General features: G+C 39.3%; 2 protein-coding genes across 3 annotated transcripts; both read right to left on the bottom strand.

Annotated features, from left to right (window-relative positions):
• Positions 1 to 346: 346 nt before the first annotated feature.
• Positions 347 to 8,454, bottom strand: lg10h5orf15 (linkage group 10 C5orf15 homolog). Its single transcript, XM_085289591.1, has 3 exons — positions 8,297 to 8,454; positions 3,650 to 4,335; positions 347 to 2,136 (listed from the first exon to the last, which is right to left on the bottom strand). Exons 1-3 carry the CDS (start codon positions 8,418 to 8,420, stop codon positions 2,002 to 2,004), a joined length of 945 nt encoding a protein of 314 aa, XP_085145717.1. The 5' UTR covers positions 8,421 to 8,454; the 3' UTR covers positions 347 to 2,001.
• A 1,958-nt stretch (positions 8,455 to 10,412) lies between these two features.
• On the bottom strand, positions 10,413 to 19,384 carry vdac1 (voltage-dependent anion channel 1). 2 transcript variants are annotated; one of them, XM_085289592.1, is made up of 9 exons: positions 19,262 to 19,384; positions 16,882 to 16,951; positions 15,282 to 15,331; positions 14,785 to 14,937; positions 14,525 to 14,577; positions 13,841 to 14,068; positions 12,861 to 13,011; positions 11,750 to 11,807; positions 10,413 to 11,516 (listed from the first exon to the last, which is right to left on the bottom strand). In XM_085289592.1, exons 2-9 carry the CDS (start codon positions 16,946 to 16,948, stop codon positions 11,425 to 11,427), a joined length of 852 nt encoding a protein of 283 aa, XP_085145718.1. In that variant the 5' UTR covers positions 16,949 to 16,951; positions 19,262 to 19,384; the 3' UTR covers positions 10,413 to 11,424. The 2 variants fall into 2 exon arrangements, with proteins under 2 accessions (XP_085145718.1, XP_085145720.1); XM_085289594.1 differs by lacking the exon at positions 19,262 to 19,384 and adding an exon at positions 19,215 to 19,239.
• Positions 19,385 to 25,019: the final 5,635 nt, after the last annotated feature.

Consider the following 25,019-nt stretch of genomic DNA (forward strand, 5'->3'; position numbering starts at 1 on the left):
TTAGCAGCTGAGCTACAGAGTCTGCTTTTGTACACCAGTGCAGTGGTTTTTACGGTGTTTTCTTTTTGGTTATTTCTTTTATTAGCAAAATAACTTTTTAACTGCAACAATATCAGCTCAGTCTATGACTTTTAATTATCAAAAGATACAACACGTAAGCCTATTAGGATCAAAAGAGATCAAAGTATCCTCTCCTCTTAGTGATCCCAACATAGTTAAAAAGGGCATTTGCCACATAAAAAGGCAGATCACCCAAGAATACTAAATTAAAACTTTTCCTTATCAAAAATATGTCAGAGTATGAACAGAGGATTAAATGAAACATGAGTCAGAAAAATTACAAAGATTTACGCAATTTGTGCTTTATTGACCAAAAAAAGCGAGAAAGATTGTACAGTTTCTACTGTTGATTGCGAGATCAGTGTTGATCCTTCGTCCCTTCATATTTTAACTAGCATACCTGAACGGCACAGTGCAAATCTATATATATCCACTGTCTCGCTTGTATATTCACAAAACCAGCTGAAAACAACTGACAGAAGGCGTTGCGAGACTGATACATTTGCAGACTCAAGTGGCAGTCGTGGCATTTCATTTGAAGGCATGAGACAACGACAGACAGAAAAATGTGGCTGCGGCGCATAGGAAAGAGAAAAAATAAAAAGTTGTGTTTTTGCTTTTGTGAACAGGTCATAGAGAGGGTGCAGAATTTCTGATTAACTTAATTCCACCAAAATACCCTGACAGGAGGCAAGGAAAAGTGAAAAGTTCTGCATGGACATGAGGAAACATTGTTTTTACAACTGGCCACAGTGAAGATGGTTTTTTTGACAGAGACTTCACCGAAGTCATAAAACAAAGAGGGCCAGCACCAAGATTTCCACATAGCAAAATCTGGGCAGTAGGAGTAAATCAGGCATGTTATTAAGACAAGTTAAATATAAAGTGATCAAGAAAAAAGAAGATTTCTGGCAATAGACATTTCTTTCTTATACATTAGTACCTTATCATCTGCACGATACACACATCCATCCTCATTTAAATGGCTTAAACACATGGCATTATCTTTCACCTGAAGAGAAGCCCCGCCCACCGCTCCTTAACTTAATGCTTAATGTGTAGCCAAGATGGCCAAAAATGAATGAAAAGTAATAAAACTGCCACTACTTTTCATCTATAGTGTAAGCAGAAACATTGGCAATAAAGTGATTGTAAAAAGCTCATTTTCAGGGTCCAATGAAAATTGTATTTCTCTATCTATATGCGAAAAAATAACTAAACATGTTATGTGATTATTTCTATATCAAACAATATATATATTGGAATGGATATCTTTAATTCAGCTGCCCCATTATGTCAAACCGAGACAATTTAAGAGTAGAAGGGCTTTTCTGTTTTTGTTTTGTTTTTTAGGGAATAACTTAATATATAGGAACATTTGATTAACAGTTTCTGCTTCATTGCACTTTTTTGCATATTTTTGAAATATGAAAGGTAGTCATGCTTTCCACAGCAATTACTTAGGTGTTCATTCCTAATTTCAGAGTACATACTCAACTCTTCTATTAGTTCACGATCACATTACAGCCTAAAAGTTCAATTAACATGTAATTTTTGCAACTCTTAAGCAAAGTGTTAGAAATATTAAGACAATATGCAACAGAGAAAACAAAAAATAGGTATAAAGGAACTGTAAGGCTGAAACAATACTAAAAAAAAATTTAAAAATAAAATAAAGCCCCTAAGAAACCCAAAATTATTAACTTAATGGCAATGACAATTAAAAATATAACAAATAAGAATATATTAATAGGATTATCTCTTCAGACAACCAAAAAGGGCCATTAAAAAAAAATTCCCCCAACTACCATATCCCCTGATTTCTTATTGGCCTATAAAGCAAGACAAAGCATCAATCAAGCTCCATAACAACGCACAGCATCTTATCTATAAATGACCAGGAACTGGCTCTGCGTAAGCCTACTATATTGTTCCACTAGATTAAAAAATGTAGTCTCGGGTCATCTTGAGGGATGGCATGGCCTCATTGACATTCTGGTCCAAGCGGCGATACTCCACAGTGTTGCGGGAACACAGACCCTCCTTCCAGCGCCGGCTCTGTACCAGGAGGTAGATCTGAAAAGAGCAGGAGAAAAAGCAAATCAATTCAACTGTATTTATTTAGTGCCACGTGGCAACAGTAGTTGCCTCAGGGCACCTCAGTCACCATAAAAGTTTGCATAAAGACTGGATTGAAGCCTTTCAGAAATAAAATCTGACTTTATATGGGAGAAGATAAATCTGCTACTTATACCAGTCAGGCATAATATCATGACCACTGGCAAGTGACGTAAATAACACTGATTATCTCTTCACCATGGCTTCTGTTAGTGGGTGGGATCTATCAGGGAGTGAGCGAACATTTTGTCCTAATAGATGATGTGCTATATGCAGCGGGAAAAAATGGGCAAGCATAAAGATTTAAAGAGTTTGACAAGTGGCAAATTGTGATGGAAGAAAGCACCACCAAAGTGAGCGTCAGAACCAGGGAGCAATGGACGAAGGTGACCTGGTCTACGGATGGGAATCGAGAACCAGTTCCCAGTTCATTTCCTTTGAGTTGTTAGTCTGCTTGCCTATCAGTCCTGCTTATCGCGCTACAATCAGCTGATTTCAGTTTGAAGTTCAGTTCATATGCCAGAGGAGGAAAATAGTGACACAGTCTGCAATGTGAATACGAACATTACTTTTATTTTTGTTTGACAAAGGGCGAGAGTGCGATGGTTAAGCGCAAACTGGGTCTGGAAAAGAAACAACTATGTTATGCTGCTACTATATCTTTGGCTCTTTGCAAACGTGCCAACGCTAACCTAGCTAAGAACCCAGAGTGATATTAAAGCTCAGTGAATCCATTCAGGGATCTAGCAGAGATGGATCAGGGCTCTTTGGGCGGGAAAGGAGGGACCAACACAATATTAGGCAGGTGATCATACCGTTACGCCTGATCAGTGTATGATCATGGTATATTCTACAATACGAATAGCGAAATTAAGCTGATGTTGTTTTATTATCTCAAAGTAGTTTTACTTGGTTCATTTTAATTTATTTAACACTTTGCCACTTCTAATTATTGAGTCTAATTAACTGACAATGCAAATTAGTAGAAGTTAACAATCTCAGGTATTCATGCTTCCTTGGTTAACACAATAAGGCCTTCAAGCCACAGATCGTGTTAAATTTTACCTTTTAATTTCTATGGCTATGTTTCATTATTCCACTGATTCTCAATTATTCCACCTATAATAGGTTAAAACATTAAAAACAGCTGGAGACATCAGTTTTTGGGTGACAAAATACATCAATTCAACTTGAGCAAGACCTAAGATGTTAACATAATTATTCAGTAAAAGCTAACTTCCTTATAGAAATACAAATTTTACTACATAAATAAGAAAAAAAATAACTACAAATTACACACAGACGTTTCTGCATCAAGTTAAATGTCTGCAGAACACATTTGGCTTTTCCTCAGCTATTTGATCTGGATGAAGAAGTGATTCCTGTGCTGTGCAGCCTGTATCAGAGACTCCTACGTCTGTTTGACCTCTACATCCTGCTGTCGGATAGCTTTTGTCGGGCCGACACTCACCTTCCTCTTGTTGTGGTATGTGATGTAGACAATGGCCACCAGGAAAGCCAGTATGACCAGATGAAAGAAGAAGTGGGAGTCTTCATCCTCTGTGTTGTAGCTGTCTTGTTCCTTATATTGAGTCACCCTGGTCTTATCTTGCTTTTCATTAAATTCAGTGTTTTCACCATATCTGTAGTCATCATCATCCTCATCTTCATCAATGTCATTAACATCAGTGTCCATGTGCAGGTCTTGATCACTGTCCTCGTCAGTAGTTGGGGTTGGTTTGTCTTGAGGTTTGAACTCATCCGGCTCGTCCGTTGCAGATTTTGTTGGTTCATTAGTTTCGATCGTGGCTTTGGCATTTTCTGGATCAGACTTAATGTCTGCTTCAGGAGCTGCTGCTGTTGCTTCAGCAGTAGCAGGTGTGTTCTTGGTGCCGTCATTTTGCTTATCAGAGCTATCGAACACAACAGTCTCACCTGTTTTTGGTTTTGGAACAGTCTGAGTTTTGATGTCGCTTTCTTCACGAACTTTTGGCTTTGCTGTGGTGGAGCTGTTGCCATCACTTTTTACAGGATCCTTGGAAACATCTGCAGCTGTTGGATTCTGATCAGTTGGTGCAGACTGTATCACCGTTGCTTCTTTTTTCACAGTGGTCAAAGTAAGATTTTGAGGTTGAGTTTCTGTGCTGTTTGTGGGCACTGTTGGATCAAAGGAAATAACAACGCAACACATTACATACATTACAATTGCATTACAACATATTTCTGACAAAGTGTTCTTTGAAACACTTAAACATAAAACATTTTCATTAACCAAAATATTTATTGCCCATCAAAAACCTAGAAAACTAGAACGTTGTTTTCTTAGCATTTGCCAACCAGTTTCACAACTACACTTTTTATCTCTTATTATGAAGACATATAAATGTCTCAATCACAAAATATTTAAAAAGGAAAAAAAATATTGAAAATGAACATTAAATTGTGACAGCTGGTGCTCCTACATGAATTTCAATCATGTCACACAACTACACCTCAAGTGAAACTGCCACGTATGGAAGCCCTTCAGCAAGCCAGTTAACCCTTGAGCTGCCACAGAGAAGCTCATAAGGGGACATTTGTACTGAGCAGCAGCTTGTTTGTGTGGAAACGTACAACCTTCACTGCAAACTAGCTTTATCAATGAAAGGTTTCATTTTGAGACAGCTTTTTTCCTTGAACTGAAAACTATAAAAACTTTAGTTTTAGTTATCTGTGTTCCAAACTGGAAATTAAAACTAGTTGTGAAAAAAAAACTGTTTTAGTCAGCGAAAAATAAAAACTTCAGATAATAAAGGAAAAAAAATTCTAAAGATTTTGTGAACTTTTTTATCCTATCTCCCACCCCTCACCCACAACCGGTCATGGCAGATGGCTGGATGTGGGTGTTTGTATCTCCTGAATGACATAGTTGGTGTGTGCTCATGTGTATGTGTTTTTATGTGTCTGCATGTCTAAGTATGCTAGTCAGTGAGTCAGTTTGTGCGTCCATAAGTCATTAAAGAAGAATGTGCTGGCTGCAATGAAGAGAAGCGAGCTTATCGGCATTCTTCACCTGTGCACTGCAAAATTTTGTGCTACTGAACAGACCAGATCAGCAGCTCAGAATTTTAGTGGCCCATGTACATTTTTATTGGCCTGCAAAAACAAAGCTTTTATTTTCATATTTGTAAATATTCATCGAATATCATGAATAGAAATATTGCATATTATTTCACTTTAAATCTGTCAAAATAATGCCAAAGTTCTCTTTTCTTCACATTGGAATCTGTTGATCAGGTGGTTTGATGAAGGACTCCCACCAGCTTTTTCCCAATTAAGGGAAGGTGGTGCTGTTTTGAAGGCTAGAAAAACATTTTCCTTCACTCCACCTGAGCTCACCGTCTGGTTAACAGCTCAGTCTCTTTGCTGTGTTTGTAGACTCTGACTCAACATTACACTATGATGATCTCATAGTTTAACTGATGCTGTTGTCTTTTTTTGTTTTAAAACTAGAGGCTGTGTGGGTTAACGTTGGAATACTTTTTATCGACACACATGCTCTAAATGCATTTCTTTTGCAGGTCTATTTAAAGTTACAAATGTGAGTGAATGCTCACATTTACGTGCTGCCAACTAAGTGACAAAAGCCATGCATTAAATGAACCGTTGAAGCAAAATCATTGAGCTATTCGTGTTACTCGATGAATCGTTGCAGCCTTAGTTTTAATACCTATTAGTTTGGTAAAAATTTTATTACAACTTGCCTGATGAGGCACTGATGAATGTGTGAGATTTGTGATGTTAACAAGACTTTGAATCAGCTTATTTCAAAAAGTTATTGTAACACCTGTACTGATTTTTCTGGCATTTCTCTGAAACAAATGGCTCCAGTTCAAAAATGACACATCTCTGGGCCTCGAGTAAGGGCTCGTGTGAAAAAAGGCAAGCGTGGCTACAGTTTGAGGGTAAAATGATGGCTGTAGGGTGAAAATTGTGGTTACAGCTGAAGATTAAAGAGATATTTTTCAGTCTAGGTTTTCTACCTGTCTTCCTCTAGTTCTCTAATACACATGAATGGGGAGGGGTTTGAGAGATTTTTTGTGACATTTTTGAAAATAACTGCAAAACCATTGAAGGTGCAGCGACAGAAATATGTTCGTTTTGTAGGCACAGTTGTCCTGGTCAATTTGGTGTGACAACGGTGTTTGTAGGACAAACATTTTGGGAGAAAATTGGCCCAAAGGAAGGAGAGTCACAGCAAAAAAAGTAAGAAAGGCTGGTCTCTCCATTCAAAGTTAATGTGACTCTACCAACAGAAAAGGTGGAATATTTCTGAAACAAGCTGCTCGTGCCACAGAGGGCGGCAGCCACACTATGATGAATAATAATAATAATAACAATAATGGCTGACCACAATAACATATACTGGGATCGTTGCCATCCAACTAATAAAAATGAAAACTGATTAGATTAACATGTATAACAGTATAATCAGTATAAAAACATCATCACTCTTAAACTGAAAGACCTTTGTTTATTTAGCATTGCAGAAAAAGGGACATGTTTTGAACTGAGCTTTTTTTTTTTTCCTTTTTCTTTTTTTTTTTTAAGTATTTAAATTGTCAAGAATCTGTTGCAATCAGCCAGCCTTCCTCTTTCAGTGACACCATTCACCCAACAAGTGTCGACTTTATTTCATCCTCTGGGACTGGGAGGCGTTGCTTAGCAAGTGACAGGAGGAGAACACTGGGGACTTGAGGCACTGAGTAAGCCATCCCCAAGTGAAGAAAGGGTCTATTCATATACAAGGGCCTTGACCCATATAATCTCTGAACAGGAAAGCTTTGTTGCATTAACACTGTGATATAACGTTAGCTTTTAAGCAGTTGACAAATGACTTAATATTTATAATTAAGCATTTTTATAATTAAAAAAAGATAATGTGGCATCCTGTTCCAGATGAATTTGCATTAAAACCATGTGACAGACGTACAGTGTTTCAATTTAAAGCAAGTAAATATTTAGCAGGTTAATCAAACAGAAGTCATCCTCCCTCTCTACAATTTTTTTTCTTTAACATCCTGTTTTCCAGTGACATAGCACAAATCCTAAAACCCACAGAGATGTTTTAGATTATTTCGGCTAAATATGCAACTTCATTTAAAACAGGATGAAATGTTAAACAATTCAAATTGACAACAACACCTCTGTTGAATTAGGACACCTTTATCTCAGCAGCACATCTTGAAATAAGCTGTCTGTTGCACACCATCATAGTATGAGGAAGGGAAGGGCAAGAGTAGACAACAACCTATCCTGACAGCTCCAAAGTCCAATCACATGGTTTTTTTAACAAACTGAGAACACAGCGAACCAAAAGAATGCTGTAGCACTGCTCAAAGACTATCAAGGCAAAACAATACCTGCCACTGACTGAAATATTACACCCTTTACTTACGTCAGGAGGTTTTGACTCACTGACAGAGGGTTAATAATCAGTGTAGATATATGGTGGTACATCTGGAACATGTCAGTTTATCTGACCGCCATAACTCATTAACCCTCAGAAGAGCATCTATTGATAGAGGCTTTAAAAACAATACAATCTTGTCTTATATTATGAGGTAAACAGATATTTAACTAGGTAAAACTGAACAATACAGATCCATTATAAACATACAGAAGTTGAAATGTGGTAGAGGTTGGAGATAAAGGAAAATATGACTTCCTGTTGATGGTTTCAATAACTTTGTTATGACCGCAAAACTGTCAAAAGACTCTGACGCACTGTGAGTGAAACTTAAGCAAAGCTAATGTTATGAATTTATGTTTGCAGCTTAACGTTGAAACGCTTAATTTTATTTGAAAGAAATATTAGCACTGTCTTCAACGTATAACATATTTTAACTAGAAATCATTTTTGCCGAATCGCATTTCAGTGCCAGGGTAAAGGCGAGAGTTTTAAAATACGACTAAGTCATTTTTCCGAAACAGAGAAAGCCTGTTACCTGCCTTATTTTTCCCCTGACAAGGCGGATACTAGCATGACGAGCTAGCCAACTAGCTAGAGCAGGGGTAAACCCTGTGGCTAAGTTTAAAGGAAACTTCGTCTCAGATACTTCAAACAAGTACGACATACCTTGTGTTTTATTTCCATCCAAAGGAGCCGACAGGCAGCTGCTCACCAAGAGCTGGAGAACAATAGTCAGAAAAAGATCAAAAATAATTCTTCTGCTTCGCCACATATTTCCGCATGTCGCCATGTTGGTGCGTGAGTGAAGGGGCGTGGCTGAGTGCGGACGTACACAGTTTGTGGGCGGTGTGAGTGTACGAATCAGTTGTGAGCGGTGAAGTTTGAAGTGAAGTGAGCTTAGTCTATGAATATTAGTCCGTCTAATGTTATGTCACCTTGTAACTTATAACAAACATATATAATTTGCCGCTAATAGTAGAGTTCACATATTTTCTCCATTCACTGATAAAGGGTAATTTACCTCGATAAATATAGGTCAGAATGTAGTAATTGCGTCGTACGTTAGACTGAGTCTACTCATCTTATGTGACACTTGTTATAATTATGCTTAAAAAGACAAAAAATACCGTTGGGCCTATTTATTAGGTATGCCTTACTAGTACAGGGCTTGGATCCCCTTTTGTCTCCAGAACCTCTTTATTTATTTCTTCGGAACTTACTGACATGGTGCAATATCCTACTTGACATGGTCATCAGAACATGGGCAGACTTTGGTCATGTGTTTAAATGATGCCCAGATGATACTAAGGGGTCAAAGTTTATACAAGGCATGCTAGAGCCATGCTGTCCTGCTGCTTACACAAAATTCCAATCATACCATTCAAAGGTTGCAACAGGAATCAACTCATTCTTCATCACTCGTTTTCCCCTCTTCCTTTGTGTGCAAAGGGATTCTGTGTGCAATGTAGCCTCAGGTTCCTGTTCTTAGCCAACAGGAGTGGCATCTGAGGTGGTCTTCCGCTGCTGCTGTTGCCCATCTCCATCAGCATGTTGTGAGTTTAAAGATGGTCTTCTGCATAACCTGGTTGGCAGTATCTCAGTTGTCATTTGAGATACTGTTGCTTTGCTATCAGCTCGATGCAGTCTGGACATTCTCTTCTAACAGCAACAGAACATTTTCACCCAGAGAACCGTCGTAACTGGATATTTTAAGGGAAAATCCCAGATCAGCAGTTTCTGAAATAGTCAAACCAACCCACTGCTACAACCAACCATAACACATTCAAACTTGAATCACTTGAATCACCTTAACATTTCTGATGCATGATGGGAACTTCAACAGGTCATCTTGATTAAGGATCAGGCTGTAACTGCTGCGGAGATTCAGATCTTTTGGAGTGAAGGGCCCACTCCTGAAGACCCTCTATGACTCTGTGCCTCAGCCATCTGTTACGGTGTGTTCTGCTAGGGCGGCAGCATCTCTGCTGGGGACAGGAAGAGACTGAACAGGCTGGTCTGGAGGGCCAGCTCTGTTCTAGGATGCTCTCTGACCCTGTGGAGGTGGTGAGTGACAGGAGAATGGTGGCTAAGCTGTCATCCCTATTGAAAAACATTGCCCACCACATCCAGGAGACCCTGAAAGCACTGAACAGCTCCTTCAATGGCAGGCTGCGGCACCCACGATGTGGGATGGAAAGATTCCACAGGTCTTTCCTTCCTACTGCTGTGAGACTCCACAACAAGGACTTTTCAGCTGACCAAACACACACATCCACACATGCAATAACATTAAGTGCAATTCTCTTTTTCTGACAATGTTGCATTTTATTCTATTGTATACAGTATCTTGTTCTTATGATCTTATCCTATTGCAGTGTTTTTCATTTTTGCTACGCAACTTTGCACTGCCCACTTTCTGCTGTACACAGGAAATCTCCCACGTGTGGGACTAATAAAGGTCAGATTGCTGCTGTATTTTTGGCTAGACTTAACCAATGGAATAGGTTTATCTAATGAAGAGCTGTGAGCTTATGTTCAAATAATTTCACGTGAGAGTGGTCAGAAGGTTTATGTGGAAGATGTTAGATCTTTGTAACTCTCCACTTCATAAACCAAACATTTATCAGTAACAATGAGTCATGTGCTCCCATCCAAATCATTTTCAGCTGTAAAAATAAATTACCCACCTGTCTGTTCAAGAGTGTTTTCATGTGGGCAGACATTATGACCACACAAGTTATGGTCATGCGACAAAAGACAGGAGAACAAATACGCTCAGAAACCGGTTCAAGATGTTCTTTATTTAGTTCAGGGAATGACAATACTGCCAAGTACACTAAGCATGATTCCCATAATCATTTGTGGAAGACTACAATTTCCTGGCCATCATTCTTCTTCAAAAGAAGCACTCTAGCTCTCACCCAGAGAAGTTCGGCTGTGTGCGTGATGGGTTGCATCCTGTTTGCTCGACCAGGAAGAATTGACAAGTCTTTTCCCTTCCTAAGACTTCAGGTGCATTAAACTATGTAAGACCATCAATAAAATAACATTATTTCTGCTATTTGTAACAAAAGACATGATTCACACCAAATGCACAGACACAAAAAGACAAGTGAGACAAAAACACAGAATGTACACGTCGGGTTGTAGTGTCTCTTTGAGCTACTCACAGCTGCTTACGCCAGGGACAACTAACCCTTCCCATTGTACAATATATCAAGACAGATACTAGGGCTCTCCAGTGCCAACGTGCTTAAATAAAAATGAATTCATCACTACGCCTTTTGAGTGAGGAGCGCTTGCTGGTGCCATTCAACAGCACCATTGGTGGCCACTACTAAACTGCAGAGACTAACTGTGCTGAGCCCTTTTTGCATTTCGGGCTGATCTATTTTGATTCCCTTTTCACTGCATTGGAAAGCAGAGACACAAATTAAAGCATTATGCACGAATATTGTGAAATGAACGAAAAAAGTGAGGCCAACTTGAATGTACTCAAGGCTATTTTTCCCTTGCAAGCTACACAATTCAAGATAAAACCTTCTGTTCAACAGTTCTAATTTTGTTCTAAAGTGGGCTCTTTCATTTCAAAATATAATGTTCCCAGAAATGGTCCATAAAAAGTGGTAAATTGGCGCAAGAACAATTTGACCTTTATGCTGTCTTGCTTCCAGCTATACAACATCTTTAGGGGACACAGGGATTTGTGAAGGAGAGCTAATCAATAAAGGATCTTTTTGGTGGGGGATGCATGTGTGTTTTGAGGACTGGAAGGATTTTTTCCCCCCATCCTTCTATGCCTGGAATTCAAGACCAAGACCAAGCTTGTGACCGCCAGCGTTGATGTTTTTGCCATCAAGGAGAGCAGAAAGTGTCAGCTTGATACCTAGGAAAACACATAAGCCACAAATACATTAACACTTTAAACATTACAAGGGTTGCTGAGTGAACTCATTCATTCACAGCTCGTGGACACACACTTCAGATGTTTTCCATCCAATATTCGTGCAAGTGAATGTGCACTTCCCCTGATGAAACCTAATATAATAACTGAACTGTCTTTGTGAACAGAGTCAGGTCTATTTAAGCACACCTAACGTCTGCAGAGACTTCACTCACCTGGCTTCAGAGTCTGAGTGTAGCCCAGGCCCACAAGGCTGGAGTTATTCACCTTAGCCTGTGAGGGAACCACAGATCAATATTATACATAGAAGATGAACACAGAACTTCACATTACAATGTGGGTTTTTTTTTACTCACTAAACAAAGAAGTTAATAGCCCTAAAAAAAAGCAACAGTACAGTAAAAACAGCTTCTCTTCAGCAGGTTTTTGTGTCTATAATGCACAGGGGCGTTCATGAAAATGAAAACTGTAAATTGTATTTACGCATTATGTCTGTAAAATACCAACTAGCCACATGGGTTGGAAATGAGCAGTAGTTATAAACTCTCTTAGAAACGCAACATTTACCCAGTTAAAAGATTAAAATGTTTATGAGTGGCACTGTCATTAAAATAGAAGCTGAAATAATGCAGATAAGTACACTAACAAACAGTCAGATTAAGTATCTCTGCTTCGAGTGGGAATTCCAGCTTTTATAAGGAAATAAACATCTGTTACAGTCAAGCTGTTGCCCAAAAGAAGTCAGACAAAACTGATTAAGATGATCAGCGCCAGGTACATTAGTTTGAAATATGGTGTCTGTGGCACCGTTCCCATGCCAGTGCACTTTGCATTGATGATGCATTTCAGGTCAGGTAGGAATGGTTGGTTTGTCTTAATGGAAGAGAAAGGGTGAGCAACAGTGAATGGGAATAGTGTTGGGGGAAAAAACATAAAAAATAAAAAAAAACAAGGAAGCATTCAAAAAGAGTATCTGATGCTCAGAGTAAAAGAAAGTCGGTGACTACAGAACACAATCGATAGCAAAGACATACAGTGATTGTGTAATTTTCACTGCCAGAAGGGGGAGACATAAGACCTGAATTGTGGCATTAACGATTAAATTAGTCCAAACCTTCACTTGCAGACACTCCTCCTCTTTAGCATGAGTGCATTTCTTTAAGACCATGCACCTGCACTGCATGACACAGTGAATTTTCTAATATATATATACCTGCATTACCAGATCCCTATCAAACGGTCGACAATACACCTGTCTAACAGTGCAGCAATAAAGTAACCCTGGCACAGAAGGATCTAAGTCACTTCAGTTTACACATTACTCACAGAGAAGGATGCGTCGGGATCAATCTGATACTTGGCAGCGATGCCAAAGCGGGTATTGCTGTTTCCAGCAGTCCAGGCCAGGTTGACGGCCGTCTCCAGCTTGTCATTCACCTTCTGGTAGATGGAACCACCAAACTCGGTACCATCGTTTCTAAGGAAAAAGATATTTGCAATATATTTAATGCTGCTACACAGAGGTGACATTAAATTATGAGTTTGTGTTTCATAAACTTCTTGCATGTCAAAGACATCCACAGTTGAGTGAACTGTGACTGGTGTAAAGCCTATACTATACTTTGTCTGACTTCATATTAACCACTTTACAAGCAGACTCAGACAGGCTCGGTCAGAGGCACAGCAGGAACCATGACTAACACCGTGCCCTGTCCCTCCCTCTTGCTCACCGTCTGACACCACTTCGTGCTACATTTTCACTGAAGCCTGCCAAACACTCACTCCATCTCACTTGCAAGGTAGTAAATCCCATCACCTGTGTATAAAAATAACCGCAAGGCACCTGGGTGTCAGACAAAGTGCCAAACAGGCAACAAGTCAATCATCCAGACAAGGACAAAAAAAGAGGGCTTTGGAAGTTCTTGTCTAGCCATGCACTGGTCTGGAGTCACTAATAACTTAAACGTTTAGCCTTTGACTTACAATGTCCATTACAACAGGACAGAAGCATTCACCTAACGTCCGAGTGTTTTATCCACGAAGACTCAAATAAAATCCCACACATACACACAGCATGCCTGCACAGTAAGCTTGTATACTGCTTGATGCCAATTCAGGAATGTTTCAGTGTGGCTTGTTCATCAGACACATCATTATTCCAGTAATATTTTACTCCTTATATTTTAAATGTGAATTTCTATTAAATAAATCAAATCAACAGCAACGTAGCTGCAATAACACAAGCTTCATAAGATTACTAAAACTGCACACAGATGAGGCGAGGAGGCCATATCAGCATCTCTTACACATTTGTGTGGAGCTGGAACTCATTAGTCTTGTATCCAACTGCGAAGTTGCTCTGGGTAATCCTGTTCCTGCCAGCCTCAAAGGTCATCTGGTAGCCAGCCAACCAGCCCTCGTAGCCCACCACTGCTGCGCCGTGGATGGCTGTGCCGTTGATGTCGTAGTTAACGTCACAGCCAACATTGATGTGTTCGCACTTGTAGCCCGTCTTGAGCTTTCCGCCCTTTTTGCTGCCAGGAGATTGCAGGGGAAAAAAATACAGGTTGACATTGTTGTCTCACAGCATGAAACATAAAACTGGTTTATCACAAACCAGGTGAACTAGTGCTTTTTACAACATGTCCCTTATTAAATTATTGTAGCTGAGTAGACTGCACCATCACAGGCACTCCTGCAGAAATTCAACATGTCAGTTGCAGTTTACTTATGCAGTGCCCCATGATACTGACATTTCTTTTTGCCCTTTTACTTCCCAGCAACCTCTTTTATTGTTGCAAATTAAAATGCATCAATCAGCTGGGCACCCATACATGAGGCTGTGGATGTTTGTTTTCATATGATAGACATTACATATATTAATTCACTGATTGTACAGTTGGCATTCCTGCAATGTAGTTTTTGCATCCATTTGCTTTAAGCTTTACTACAGCAAAAAAGCCAACAAACAAAAATGCAGCTGTTCTTACCCGGTGTTTGGCGAGAAGGAGGAATCCAATGTAAGTTTCAGGCCCTTAGCCAACTGTGAAAAAGGCAAGAATGACATTTAAAAGAATGACAGGAAGAAAAATAAACAAAAAGCGCTATGGTGTAAAAGCATCTTAAATCGCACATCTTGAAATTTTGGTCTATAAGCTTTTAGCCTCAATTTTAATGATTGATTATAAATCACAGATTCTTTTGCCAGCAGAAATCTATATCTCATTCTTGTGCCATCACAGCACATCACCTGATCCTCGATGGTGATCTCAGTCCCCAGAGTGTTGTCCGTGTTCCACTTCTCTGTGAAGGTCAGTCCGTGCTCTGCCCACTTGTATTTGGTTTCCAAAGATCCAGCTACCTTGCTGGTCTCGGTGTTGGCAGAGCCAGTGCTGGTGAACTCCTGCAGATGATAGATGACACCCACAACTCTGTTAATGTGGAACACCAAAACTAATACTAGTAAAATCTATCAATAAAATGCTTTTCTATGGTCCAGGTCCAAACTATATTTGCAGTGATAGCACTCTGGATAAGAAACTAGATCCAAAAATGCTGAAGGTGCATGAACAAGGTCAAAAAATCCATTTCCCTTAACTCTGAGGTAAGATGTCAATGAATCCTAGCAACATTTTAAAGATCAGATAATGAGCTACTTAACAGCCAGGATGGTCTTAAGCTATGATAGTACTGCTGCGGCATCAACTGGCAGCCCTGCTAATCTGATAATGACCAATGACGACTTACCAGTCCATTCTCAGACTTTGTTTTCAAGTCCAGCTTGATGAGCCCGAAGCCTGAAACAGAAAATGGTTCAAAAGATCAACAGTATGTACAACAATGTAACTATACCACCATATGGAGAAAAAAAACAACACTCTGAAACAGTCTTGCTTATGGAACAACTTTCTTAAAGATTTACAAGCATCTCAGGATAAGAACTGCTTTAATTACTATACTATTAGTGGTACTCAAGCAAAATTTTGACTAATAATTATTTAAAGAGTGTTTTCTGAAAATTCAGTACACATTAAATCAAGATATTGATTCTGGTCTGTGAAATACCCATTCATTAGCCACCAGAGTACTTTTTAAGTGATTTATATGCCACTGACTTAACGTGCATTGATTTGATGTCAATCTTCTAAAAGCATTAGTTGCTGTTAGTTATGAATAATAGCCAGAAGGTGGGCCGCACTGACCCAGTTCATGGCACTGTTTGGCATTACAGCTGTCAGTTGATTCACCAGCCATACTCAACATAACGTAACTTAAATTCTCGACTGATTTTGCAGTCCACCTTCACTGAAACGGCAACATATACAGGGGTTAAAGTCCTCGAGACTATCCTTTTTTTTAAGTTTATGGGACCGGTAAAAACTTACGACACACTTAAAAGCAACACATAAAATATTATAACACTCAAAATAACTAAGATAGGTTTTATTTACACAGACAGCCGGTTTAAAAAAAAATCATTGACCAGTCAGTCTCACTTGCCAGGAAAAAAAGGGAGGCTTTTTTCTTAAACCAAACACTTGAGCCTGCTTTTTTTTTATTATCCATTTACAATCAATGTTATATTTGCATTAATTCAGTATTGATGCCACATACAAATCAGTAGCTTCAAGAACTGTGAATTCCCCAGATTCTCAACGGACATCGTTTGGCAATGATCCGAGAATAGCAGCATATTTACACAAATGCAATCCAAGGACATCCAGTTTAACTGTAGGCCCAGTGTGCAACATGTGTTCCTCTACTGGTAAGCTATACACAGGACTGTGACTGGTTTGAATCAATCACTTTCATTTGATATTGCATTGTGTGCAGTGGCTGGATTTTGCGCAATCTCTGAGGGGAAGTGTTTTATCATAGCTTCCAAGAAATCTTCTCATTTATTCAGAGAACAAAATTAATTGTTCAGTGCAAAAAACCATCAAAATATTCTTCCAGTGACAGAAGATTTACACAATAACAGTTTAATAAATGATTATTAAGTAAAAGTGAAAATAAAATGAACTCCAAATCACCTTTTTAATGCAAAACACAGAAAAAAAACCTCAAAATCAGAAGGTAACATGCATTAAAAATCCTCAACTTCAATTTTTTAAAACATGGTTTTCCAGGCTTCTTCACCTCCACCAAAGTACCAGTACTTAATATTTGTTGTACCTATATGCAACCACTTCAGTTATGCAGTATCATGATGACCCAAAGGAGGTTTCCAGATGTCTTTTGAGGCACAGCATTCACTTGTCAGAGATTTATTGAGATTCAAACCCTTTTCCTTCCAAGTAGACTACACTAAAAGCTTATGAATAAAGTGATGCTCAGTGGTGCTTACCGTATCCTTTGGTAAAAACATCCCTGGCAGACTTTCCAAGGTCAGCATAGGTGGGAGGTACAGCCATTATCTGAAATGAGAAAACAGGATTGTCAACAAAGGCCGAAAAAAGTGCAACTATCTCTTTAAATATCTTTTTTAATTTAAACTCTCTTTCCGCCCCCAACCCCTTGAGTACTGCAGCTTTAAAACAGGTAGAGCTCGAAATGGCAACACTGCAGCAGAAGAACAATCATATAGATGTGATGCATTGTTGTCTTACATGCACTACATTCCTTTAAACATGCACACTTCAGAGCAAACTGGTCAGCTAGGATGCAACTGCCACATTAACAATAATAACCTTTTCATTTCCTCTAATGGACATATTTAAAGTTTATATTGTATGAATGCTTCTGTGGATTCTTTCAGTCACTCTGCTTGAAACTACTTCAAATTTAAGGTCAAATTTGGGATATTCTGACACTTAAGCTAGCAGATTTTCTAAATTAAATTTAAAGTTTTTAAAATGGAATAAGGCAACTTAAAAAGCGAGAGCGAGAACAAAGAGGGCTCAGACTGAAATGCAAAGTGACCCCTTTGATAACCGTCTAGACTGCCTACTCTCATGCATGTGAGTGACTGACTGTCCTTCATTTTCATGAAGTGCCTGTTGTGCAAAGCATGGGGTCTATTTCGTCATTAGAACAGATTCACGTACAATCATAAATAGCTGCACGGGTACTTGATAACACACATGTTAATATTGATAGTAGATAGAAATGTTGGCCAGGTGAAAAGCAACTCTAGCTCACGCAATTTCTTAGTTAAAATTTAATATTAATAACAATAACAATAATAATAAAGGAGCAGTGAGTACCAGTGCAATAAAGCTGGTCTGTATTATATAAGAATATAAACTCTGAACTGTAACACTACATCACTCCTTCGTTTCAACCTTTCTGATCCGTTGTTTCCCTCAGGCTTGGTACTTAATGAGCGGCCTCACCCTTCATCAACAACTGCACCTTCATACCAGTTATAACACATGTTAGAAAAACACTATATGAACATGCTTTTTCTATCTGTTTAGCCCAAACATGTTCCCCTCCATCTCAAAGGCTCAGATTTCCCTAATAAAGACTGGTACATCAGCCCATATACATGTATCCCTAGCATGTTCTCACTATTAAATCATCTCTAAAGCCAGCCACCCGGGTGTTCAGTGGAAGCACCTGGAGCAGGAATATCATATTAATGTCAATTGGACATTTACGAATAGTTAAGTTATTTACTGGCCCCAAGCTTGGATTACCAACTGAACGAGAGCCCAGCCCATGGATCTATTTCTCTACTTACAGAAAACCATACTAAAGCAGAGAATCAATGACTCAGACTGCTATTAACTACTAAAGTGATTAACTTGGATTTCCAGCACTAGTATACCCAGTAGTTTCTGTGTGTAGTGTGGAAATTATGACACTGACAAGTACAGTCCCAGACACACTTTTTTTTTGTTTTTTGCCCAGGGTCCCTCATGGAGTTGATTCTGCCAATGATTACAGCACAAACACAGCTTGTGAGTAGTTATGTAGTTATGGCTTCCACGCGTGTCTACGAGCAACAATGGCAGAGGCCGTAGAGGACATGGAGGTAGGACAAACCCGCACGTAGGAGAGCTTACCGAGCTCTCTTATAAATACGTCAAGTGGGAAACTAAATCATTTTAGGCTAATATATAAGACAAACAGTTCAAGAATAAAAACGCGCAGATTTCATAATATTAGCATGAGGAGGATCATTCATTAAATGTCACACTTCCTTTATGAGTGCCCTTCAGGACCTCCTAAGTCACTGTCTACGTTAGAAAAGAAGACATCAGTAAAGACATGAATCAAATCAATTTGAAATCTCAAGTCTTCTACTAGAGTCACCACCAGCAGTGGCCTCCTGGACTATAAAAAAGAGGTTGTAAAGGAAAAGCAGAGAGGAGAGCATCTCCCTGCCCTCGCCTGCTAATCGATTAGCATTAGCTTGCTAACAAGGTGGGCAGCGGGCAAGGTGAGCTATATTAAAGCAGGGTTATCAGTCAGGAAGCTCACAGCCTGCCAAATTGGCTTAATTACCTAAATGAAAAATACTTCATTAACTCTGCTGACTGTGAGTCTCCTGCGAAATGCCAAATGACCGCACCGCGAGACATTAGCAAGTAAGCTAAAAGGAGCAGGCCTAGCATCTCTCCTGAACTTCGACCTGCATCCAGCTCCGGTTAAAAGGATGGATGAGGCGGACAGTCCCCTGGTCTCTGGTATAAGAATCCACAGACAGACAGCATCATCGCTTCTGTGAAATACCTCAAAGGAAGGTTGTCCTCGGGTTCAGAAGAAGAAACATAACGTACCTCAGTGTGTTGCAGTACTAGCCGAGAAGGAGCCTGTCCACCGCACGAAGGGAGGAGAGAGAGAAGGGAGGTGGTGCGGCGTCACGTACGTAGGAGACACGTAAGCAGCAGCAGCAACAGCCCGTCAGAGCCAAAGATACAACACAGTCACACAGCAAGATGGTGCTCACTAGAGTTGTGCAGTAGTGGGGAAAGTGTAGCTGGAGACTCCCTCAAAGTTCACGCATAGCCTTATTTTTCATTAGGTACATTTATTCAAGTAGGGGACAATAAATTATTATTCTAAGCCGCTTTATTTCCGATGGAAACATTGCACTTTTCACTCGCTATATTAATGGTCATGCAAAAGAAATATTCTTTAGACTGCTAACATTTCACCCTATCCCCAGCATCCTCTATCACGCCAACCCTCTCACTACATCAATGAACCTCCTCTGTTTTTTTCTTCCCTGCAGGATCCTGCCTGACAGCTCCGTTTTCAACATCTTTTGTTACCCTTTTATCCACTATCTCTCCTCTGCACACGTCCTAACCTCCTTAACTTTATATCTAAACTGCTCAACCTGAGCTGTCCCTCTGAAATACTCGTTTCTAATCCTGTCCATCCTGCTCACTCCCAATGAAAATCTGAACATCTTAGGCGAAGCCTCTCATTTTATCAGTGCCATACATCATAGCAAGTCTCACTATCTTCTCTTAAACCCTCCCTTTCACTTTTGTGGTATCCACATCACCCCTGAGACTCATCTCATCAAGCCACCCTTGCTGCACTCTCTTCTTCACCTCCCCTTGCTTGGGGTAGTGCAGCTTCATCGTTACACCTGCCTCCTTTTATTCACACACGTATTCTGTCTTGCTTCTATTGTCTTTCATTTCTCGTGCTTTTAGATTTGATTCTTTAAATGACACTAAAGAGGGAAAAAATCACGAAACGGAAATGGCAAAGAATGAACATCTAGCCCTGCTGAATTCTCTCTGGGAACATTACCTCCACGCATGCGCAGTTTGCTCCTCGCGGCACGCAATTTATCATCATCGTCATCATCATCATGGCAGCATCACCTAAAATAAGCTCCCCGTTTTTCGGGTTGACTTATCAGCCTCTGGAATGTTACCTCATGCTTGTCCTCTTCATAGCAGGACCAATGAGCTCTCAGGGCTCATACAGTAGTCACCTTTACCATGGTGCGTTGAAACTGAGCACCTGTGACCACAGCAAAGGCTTTTCTGTGCAGGATTCACTCTGCAGGATAGTCTCATCCCTCACTATAACGCCTATAACCAGACATTACATTATTTTAGTGGTAGGTGCATTTCTTCAGGTATGCAGGGGCAATCAAGTACAATTTTTTAAATGCTTTTCTTAGCTTTTAAACATGTATTTAATTCGAGTTTTGTGTTTTATGCAATAATAATGTATTTCGAGTATAAGATAAATCCAAATAATTCAAACAAAAGGAGGTTATTCTGCTACACAGTGAGTATAATTTTCTATTGTTTTGTTTTGTTTTGTTTTTGTTACCTCTTTACCTGTGTCTTTTTAATAACATTTTTTTTATAATGACGCCAGTTTTTCAGTGTGGCATGCATAACAATACCATAAAATCTACATGGATGTCATTATAACTGGATTTTAGTGATGTGGTTTAGCTATTTTTATGTTGATTACGCATTATTTTTCACATTCAAAAAAGAGTCAGACATTCTTGTTAAAGATTTGTCTGCATTTAGGTGGAAATTACGTTACAGTTATGATGCATACGATAAAGAATTTCTTGAGAAACTCTGCATTGCTTTTATCCACTTGGTTCTGAATGCAAAGCGGTGCTGTGCGCGTTTCTGTAGTTTTGTTTAAGTGCGTATGATTTCGCAGAAACGTAGCCGTGTGGTTTAGTGATCGTTGCCCAAACTTTAAGGTGCTTCCTTTGCACCGGGTACAGCTGCCAAAAAAAAAAAAAAACCCTAACAAGTAGACATCTTATCTTGTATCCACCTTACCTACGTTTTTTTCTTCTTACACTACATATAACAACGCGTTTCTCTTTATTATTTATTATTTATAATTACTGAGATTTTAAAGAAATAAATAAGAACGGAAGTAATAACTGAAATTCCCTGATAGCAAAACAAGTTTAGGACCAGATTCCACCAGCTCCTGAGCGCATGTCTGCATTTAAACATTTGGCCAGTAGATGTCAGTGTTGGTAACAATCTGCAAAACGTCAAATTACTGTGTTCAGTAAGTTGTGAGTATTTTAGAGACATGCACAGAGGCTTTCAGCAACTACATCTGCTCATCTCTGTCTGCTTTAAGAGTCACTTTCATTTTTTTTTTCCTTCTGTGCAGTCCATCAGCAGTGTTGAAATGCAGTTTAATTGCTGAACCTTCATCAGCCAGTTGATTGGGATTAATTTGCAAAGCAAGGATTTCATTCTTTTCTTTATAATTACAATAAACGTGATAACAGATTCAACAGATTTGGTTCCTTTGGGTTTTTTTTTCTTGTAATAATATAAAATCATTTTGGTTTTTTTCTCCTTAAAAAAAACCCAGAAAAACAAACTGTATTGCTTGTCTAAATTTTTTTGTGTGTGTTATCTTCTTCCTCTAGATATAGTATACAGTACACGACACACACACTGTTTTAAACATTGTTAGCCTCAGTTAAATAATTACACCTTAAGAATTTATTTGATTAAAGCAGGGGCGCCACTAAGGGGGGGCACTGGTCACCCCCCGAAATTTGCTCCCAGTGACTCCCCACCCCATTCTGGGGGAGTGAATCTTAAGCCGCTTCTGCTCAGCTCTGCTGAGAATCATTGAAACGATGGCTGGGACTTATTTGCTTTTCATATGTATCTATTTTCAGTGATATCAACTTTAATACAAGGGAATTGACTAGGCATATAATTATTTTCTTTCTCTCTTTTTTGCCATATTTTTCAAGTAACCTATATTTGACAACAGCATAATAAAATTCTGTTTTTTGGTGCGCCACCCCAACATTTTAGTGGCCCCTATATGGCCACCCCTATGAAAAAATTCTGAAGGTGCAACTGTGACTAGAATATTCTGTCAAATAGCCTGCATTTATGTGATTTTTTTTTATGGGCAAGGATTAGCATGCAGAACATTAAGTTTATTAACTTAGAGAGAAAATTCAAAGCCAAACACACTTTATCGCTTGCCAGAAGGATTTATATTTGAGATGAGTTTTTTTAGGGAATATTGTGTGGATTAGTGTTTTTCTCCTGTCAACTATTGACTTAAGAAACTTATCTGTGATGAGCTGCAGCAGACAGGCAGACAGACATATCTCTTTTTTAAAAGCTTTAAAAAAACTTTTTAGATCGCTCTTCAAATGATGTCTGCTTGTCTTTCTGCAAACTTTAAAGGTTTTTTGGGGGTTTTTTTGTTTTTGTTTTTTTAATAGGACTGCGGTTTTTAACACATTTAGATGTAGTGATTCAAGAGATACATTTGTGATCGTGCTGGGAAACAGTGATTAATATCGTTAATTACAGCCACAATTGCAAACAGCATTACTCATAAATAAAAGAAGCTGTCTCAGAGAAGAGATAGGCCATTCTTTGCTCGGTCACCAACATCCGCAGCTTGTTGTCATTAAACAAACATATTTAACTTATTTCCTGATGTGTATTAAGGAGTTTCCATTTCTGTTTTATGTCCTTGCATCACTGAATCTCAAATAACATTTAATCAACAACTAGAAACATGTTTGTCGCCTGTCGGTCGCCTTCAGAGGCAGCCAAAATTCATTTCTAGATTATCCGCTAGTCATATCTGGATGCTCTGCTTTCATCCCCCAAGCTTCAAAGCCGAGGCTGTGTTCACTTCAAACAGCCATCACCGAGTGCCAGTCAAACCCTGCTCCAGAAGACAACAAACACTGCAGAAAATGTTAATCAACCCGGGCCAAGCATCACCAAAGTAAATAAAATAAATTGTAAACAGATGCCATAATATGCAACATATGGATAAATAAGGCAGCATGTCATCTTTCTTCTTATTTTTTAATTCAGTGGTTGACGCAGGAGCCAAACTCCTCTGTCTCTTTCAATTCCCTCTATCCCATCCATGCCAAACTTTCAGCCAGTGACTTCACTGCACGCTGCTTCTTATTCCAGCCCGGGGTGGAAGTCCACAACCCAGGGTCTGTTAATACAGAAGCATAAATCTCTCTGCCTGTGTTCCTGCGTTCAGTTTACAGTCCAAGAGCAGTAACCTTTTTACCTTTGTCTCTGCAGGATCAAGCACATCGTTGGGCACACTTAAAAGCATCTTGTAAAAGATTTAATGGTTCGAATTTCCACTCCTTCGATTCTGGACGGATTTCTGTCATCACACGGGGCAGTGAAAGTGATGACAGCTCAGAACGGATGAATAAAATTCAAAAGTATCAACATTAAAACTAGCGATGCAAAGCAAGTGAGGTCTTTCATTGTGAGAAAATATTTGTGTAGGTCAAAAATACTCCGCAGTCCCATCAGCGGCTGAGACACCCGATGAAAGAAAAGTTAAATAACTGATATTCTTAATGTTCTTTTTTAAAGCTAGATGAATAACACATTTCCACTCAGTGGATTTAAAGTTTAAACTTCCATTTTTTCAGCATCCTTGATTATACATTGTTTTTTAATCTGTTAAATTAATTAAACTAGCCAATCAGCTGTTAGGAATGTACTTTTTTGCTCAATTGGTTGCAGCTTGTCCCGGAATAATCCCTCTGACGTAACGTCTAGAAACGAGAACAATGTGAGCGTATTTCTCGAAACAATAAAAGTTTTTCTTCCTCTTCTCATTGTTGAGTGTGGTATCAGCGAGACATTGTGCTCTCGTGAAAAATCTGTTTGTTTCGGATACTTCATTCCTCTGAAAACCCATCAGAAGTTCTCTTTACAACGCGGACATGAAGGGAAACAAAAGTGGCGGCTCAAAGGCGGGAAAAGGGAAGAAAAAAACAAGCTGGAATTGAGTGGTTTGTCACCGTGAAAAAAAAAAAAGACAATACGCTTCTTTTTTTTTTTTGCCTTGTTGTTGTTTAATTTTTTTGTTTTGATCAGCATCTTTGTTTACAAGTGGGTTACATGATAGGAAAAGTGAGAGACGTGTCCTTCCTGTCTGAACTTTGGTAAATACATTGGAGGCATGAGAAAATGTCAAGGCTCAACTGTGGTCAGAGTGCTGCAAGTGGAGCGGTGACTCATTTTCAGCATGAGTGTGTCTATGCACGTTTGTGTGTGCGTGAGGGGAGAGAGTGAGAGAGATGTAGTGTTTGTATGTGGCACTATGTGTGCAGCAGATGCAGCGATCTTTATCTCTCATTCATGGCGTCCAAGGAAATGTAGCGTAAGCTGGTTAACAGTCATTTTCTCGGTATCTGCCTGCCTCCCAGAGATGTGCTGATAATCACTGCTTTGTCGCTCAGGCAGCCACCTGCCGTCTTGTTTTGTGGAAACTGAGGTAATGCTATAGCATTGCCCAATAGTTGTAGTGGTGCCCTCTGCTCCTTCATTGGTTGACTTTTACATGTTACATAGCTGCTCTGTGCAAAGACAGACGCCCAGTAGGAAATCAGCAGAGGGTCAGCAAAACTCACTTAATATATACACAAGCAATTTATGCCACTCTGTCATCTCCTGCAACTGGATTTTGTTTTAAAAGTTTGTGCACCTGTTCTGGCTTTGTTCAAAACCAAATGCGGTATGTGTAATATTGGGGGGGGGGAACTGATAT

This window comes from Mchenga conophoros, linkage group LG10 (genome assembly GCF_057382185.1).
Source record: "Mchenga conophoros isolate Kocher_MC1m ecotype Shallow Benthic linkage group LG10, M_conophoros_male_GT1.1, whole genome shotgun sequence".
Lineage (NCBI taxonomy): Eukaryota > Metazoa > Chordata > Actinopteri > Cichliformes > Cichlidae > Mchenga > Mchenga conophoros.

What these genes read in the sequence shown, in the direction of transcription:
- lg10h5orf15 (XM_085289591.1), bottom strand. Translation starts at nt 8,420, where the DNA reads ATGGCGACATGCGGAAATATGTGGCGAAGCAGAAGAATTATTTTTGAT. An exon ending in GGATGGAAATAAAACACAAG is followed by an intron (nt 4,336 to 8,296) that starts GTATGTCGTACT and finishes TTGATCCAACAG; the next exon opens with TGCCCACAAACAGCACAGAA. An exon ending in CATACCACAACAAGAGGAAG is followed by an intron (nt 2,137 to 3,649) that starts GTGAGTGTCGGC and finishes TGCTCTTTTCAG; the next exon opens with ATCTACCTCCTGGTACAGAG.
- vdac1 (XM_085289592.1), bottom strand. Translation starts at nt 16,948, where the DNA reads ATGGCTGTACCTCCCACCTATGCTGACCTTGGAAAGTCTGCCAGGGAT. An exon ending in CAAAGTCTGAGAATGGACTG is followed by an intron (nt 14,938 to 15,281) that starts GTAAGTCGTCAT and finishes TATCATCTGCAG; the next exon opens with GAGTTCACCAGCACTGGCTC. An exon ending in CACTCAGACTCTGAAGCCAG is followed by an intron (nt 11,517 to 11,749) that starts GTGAGTGAAGTC and finishes GTGTTTTCCTAG; the next exon opens with GTATCAAGCTGACACTTTCT.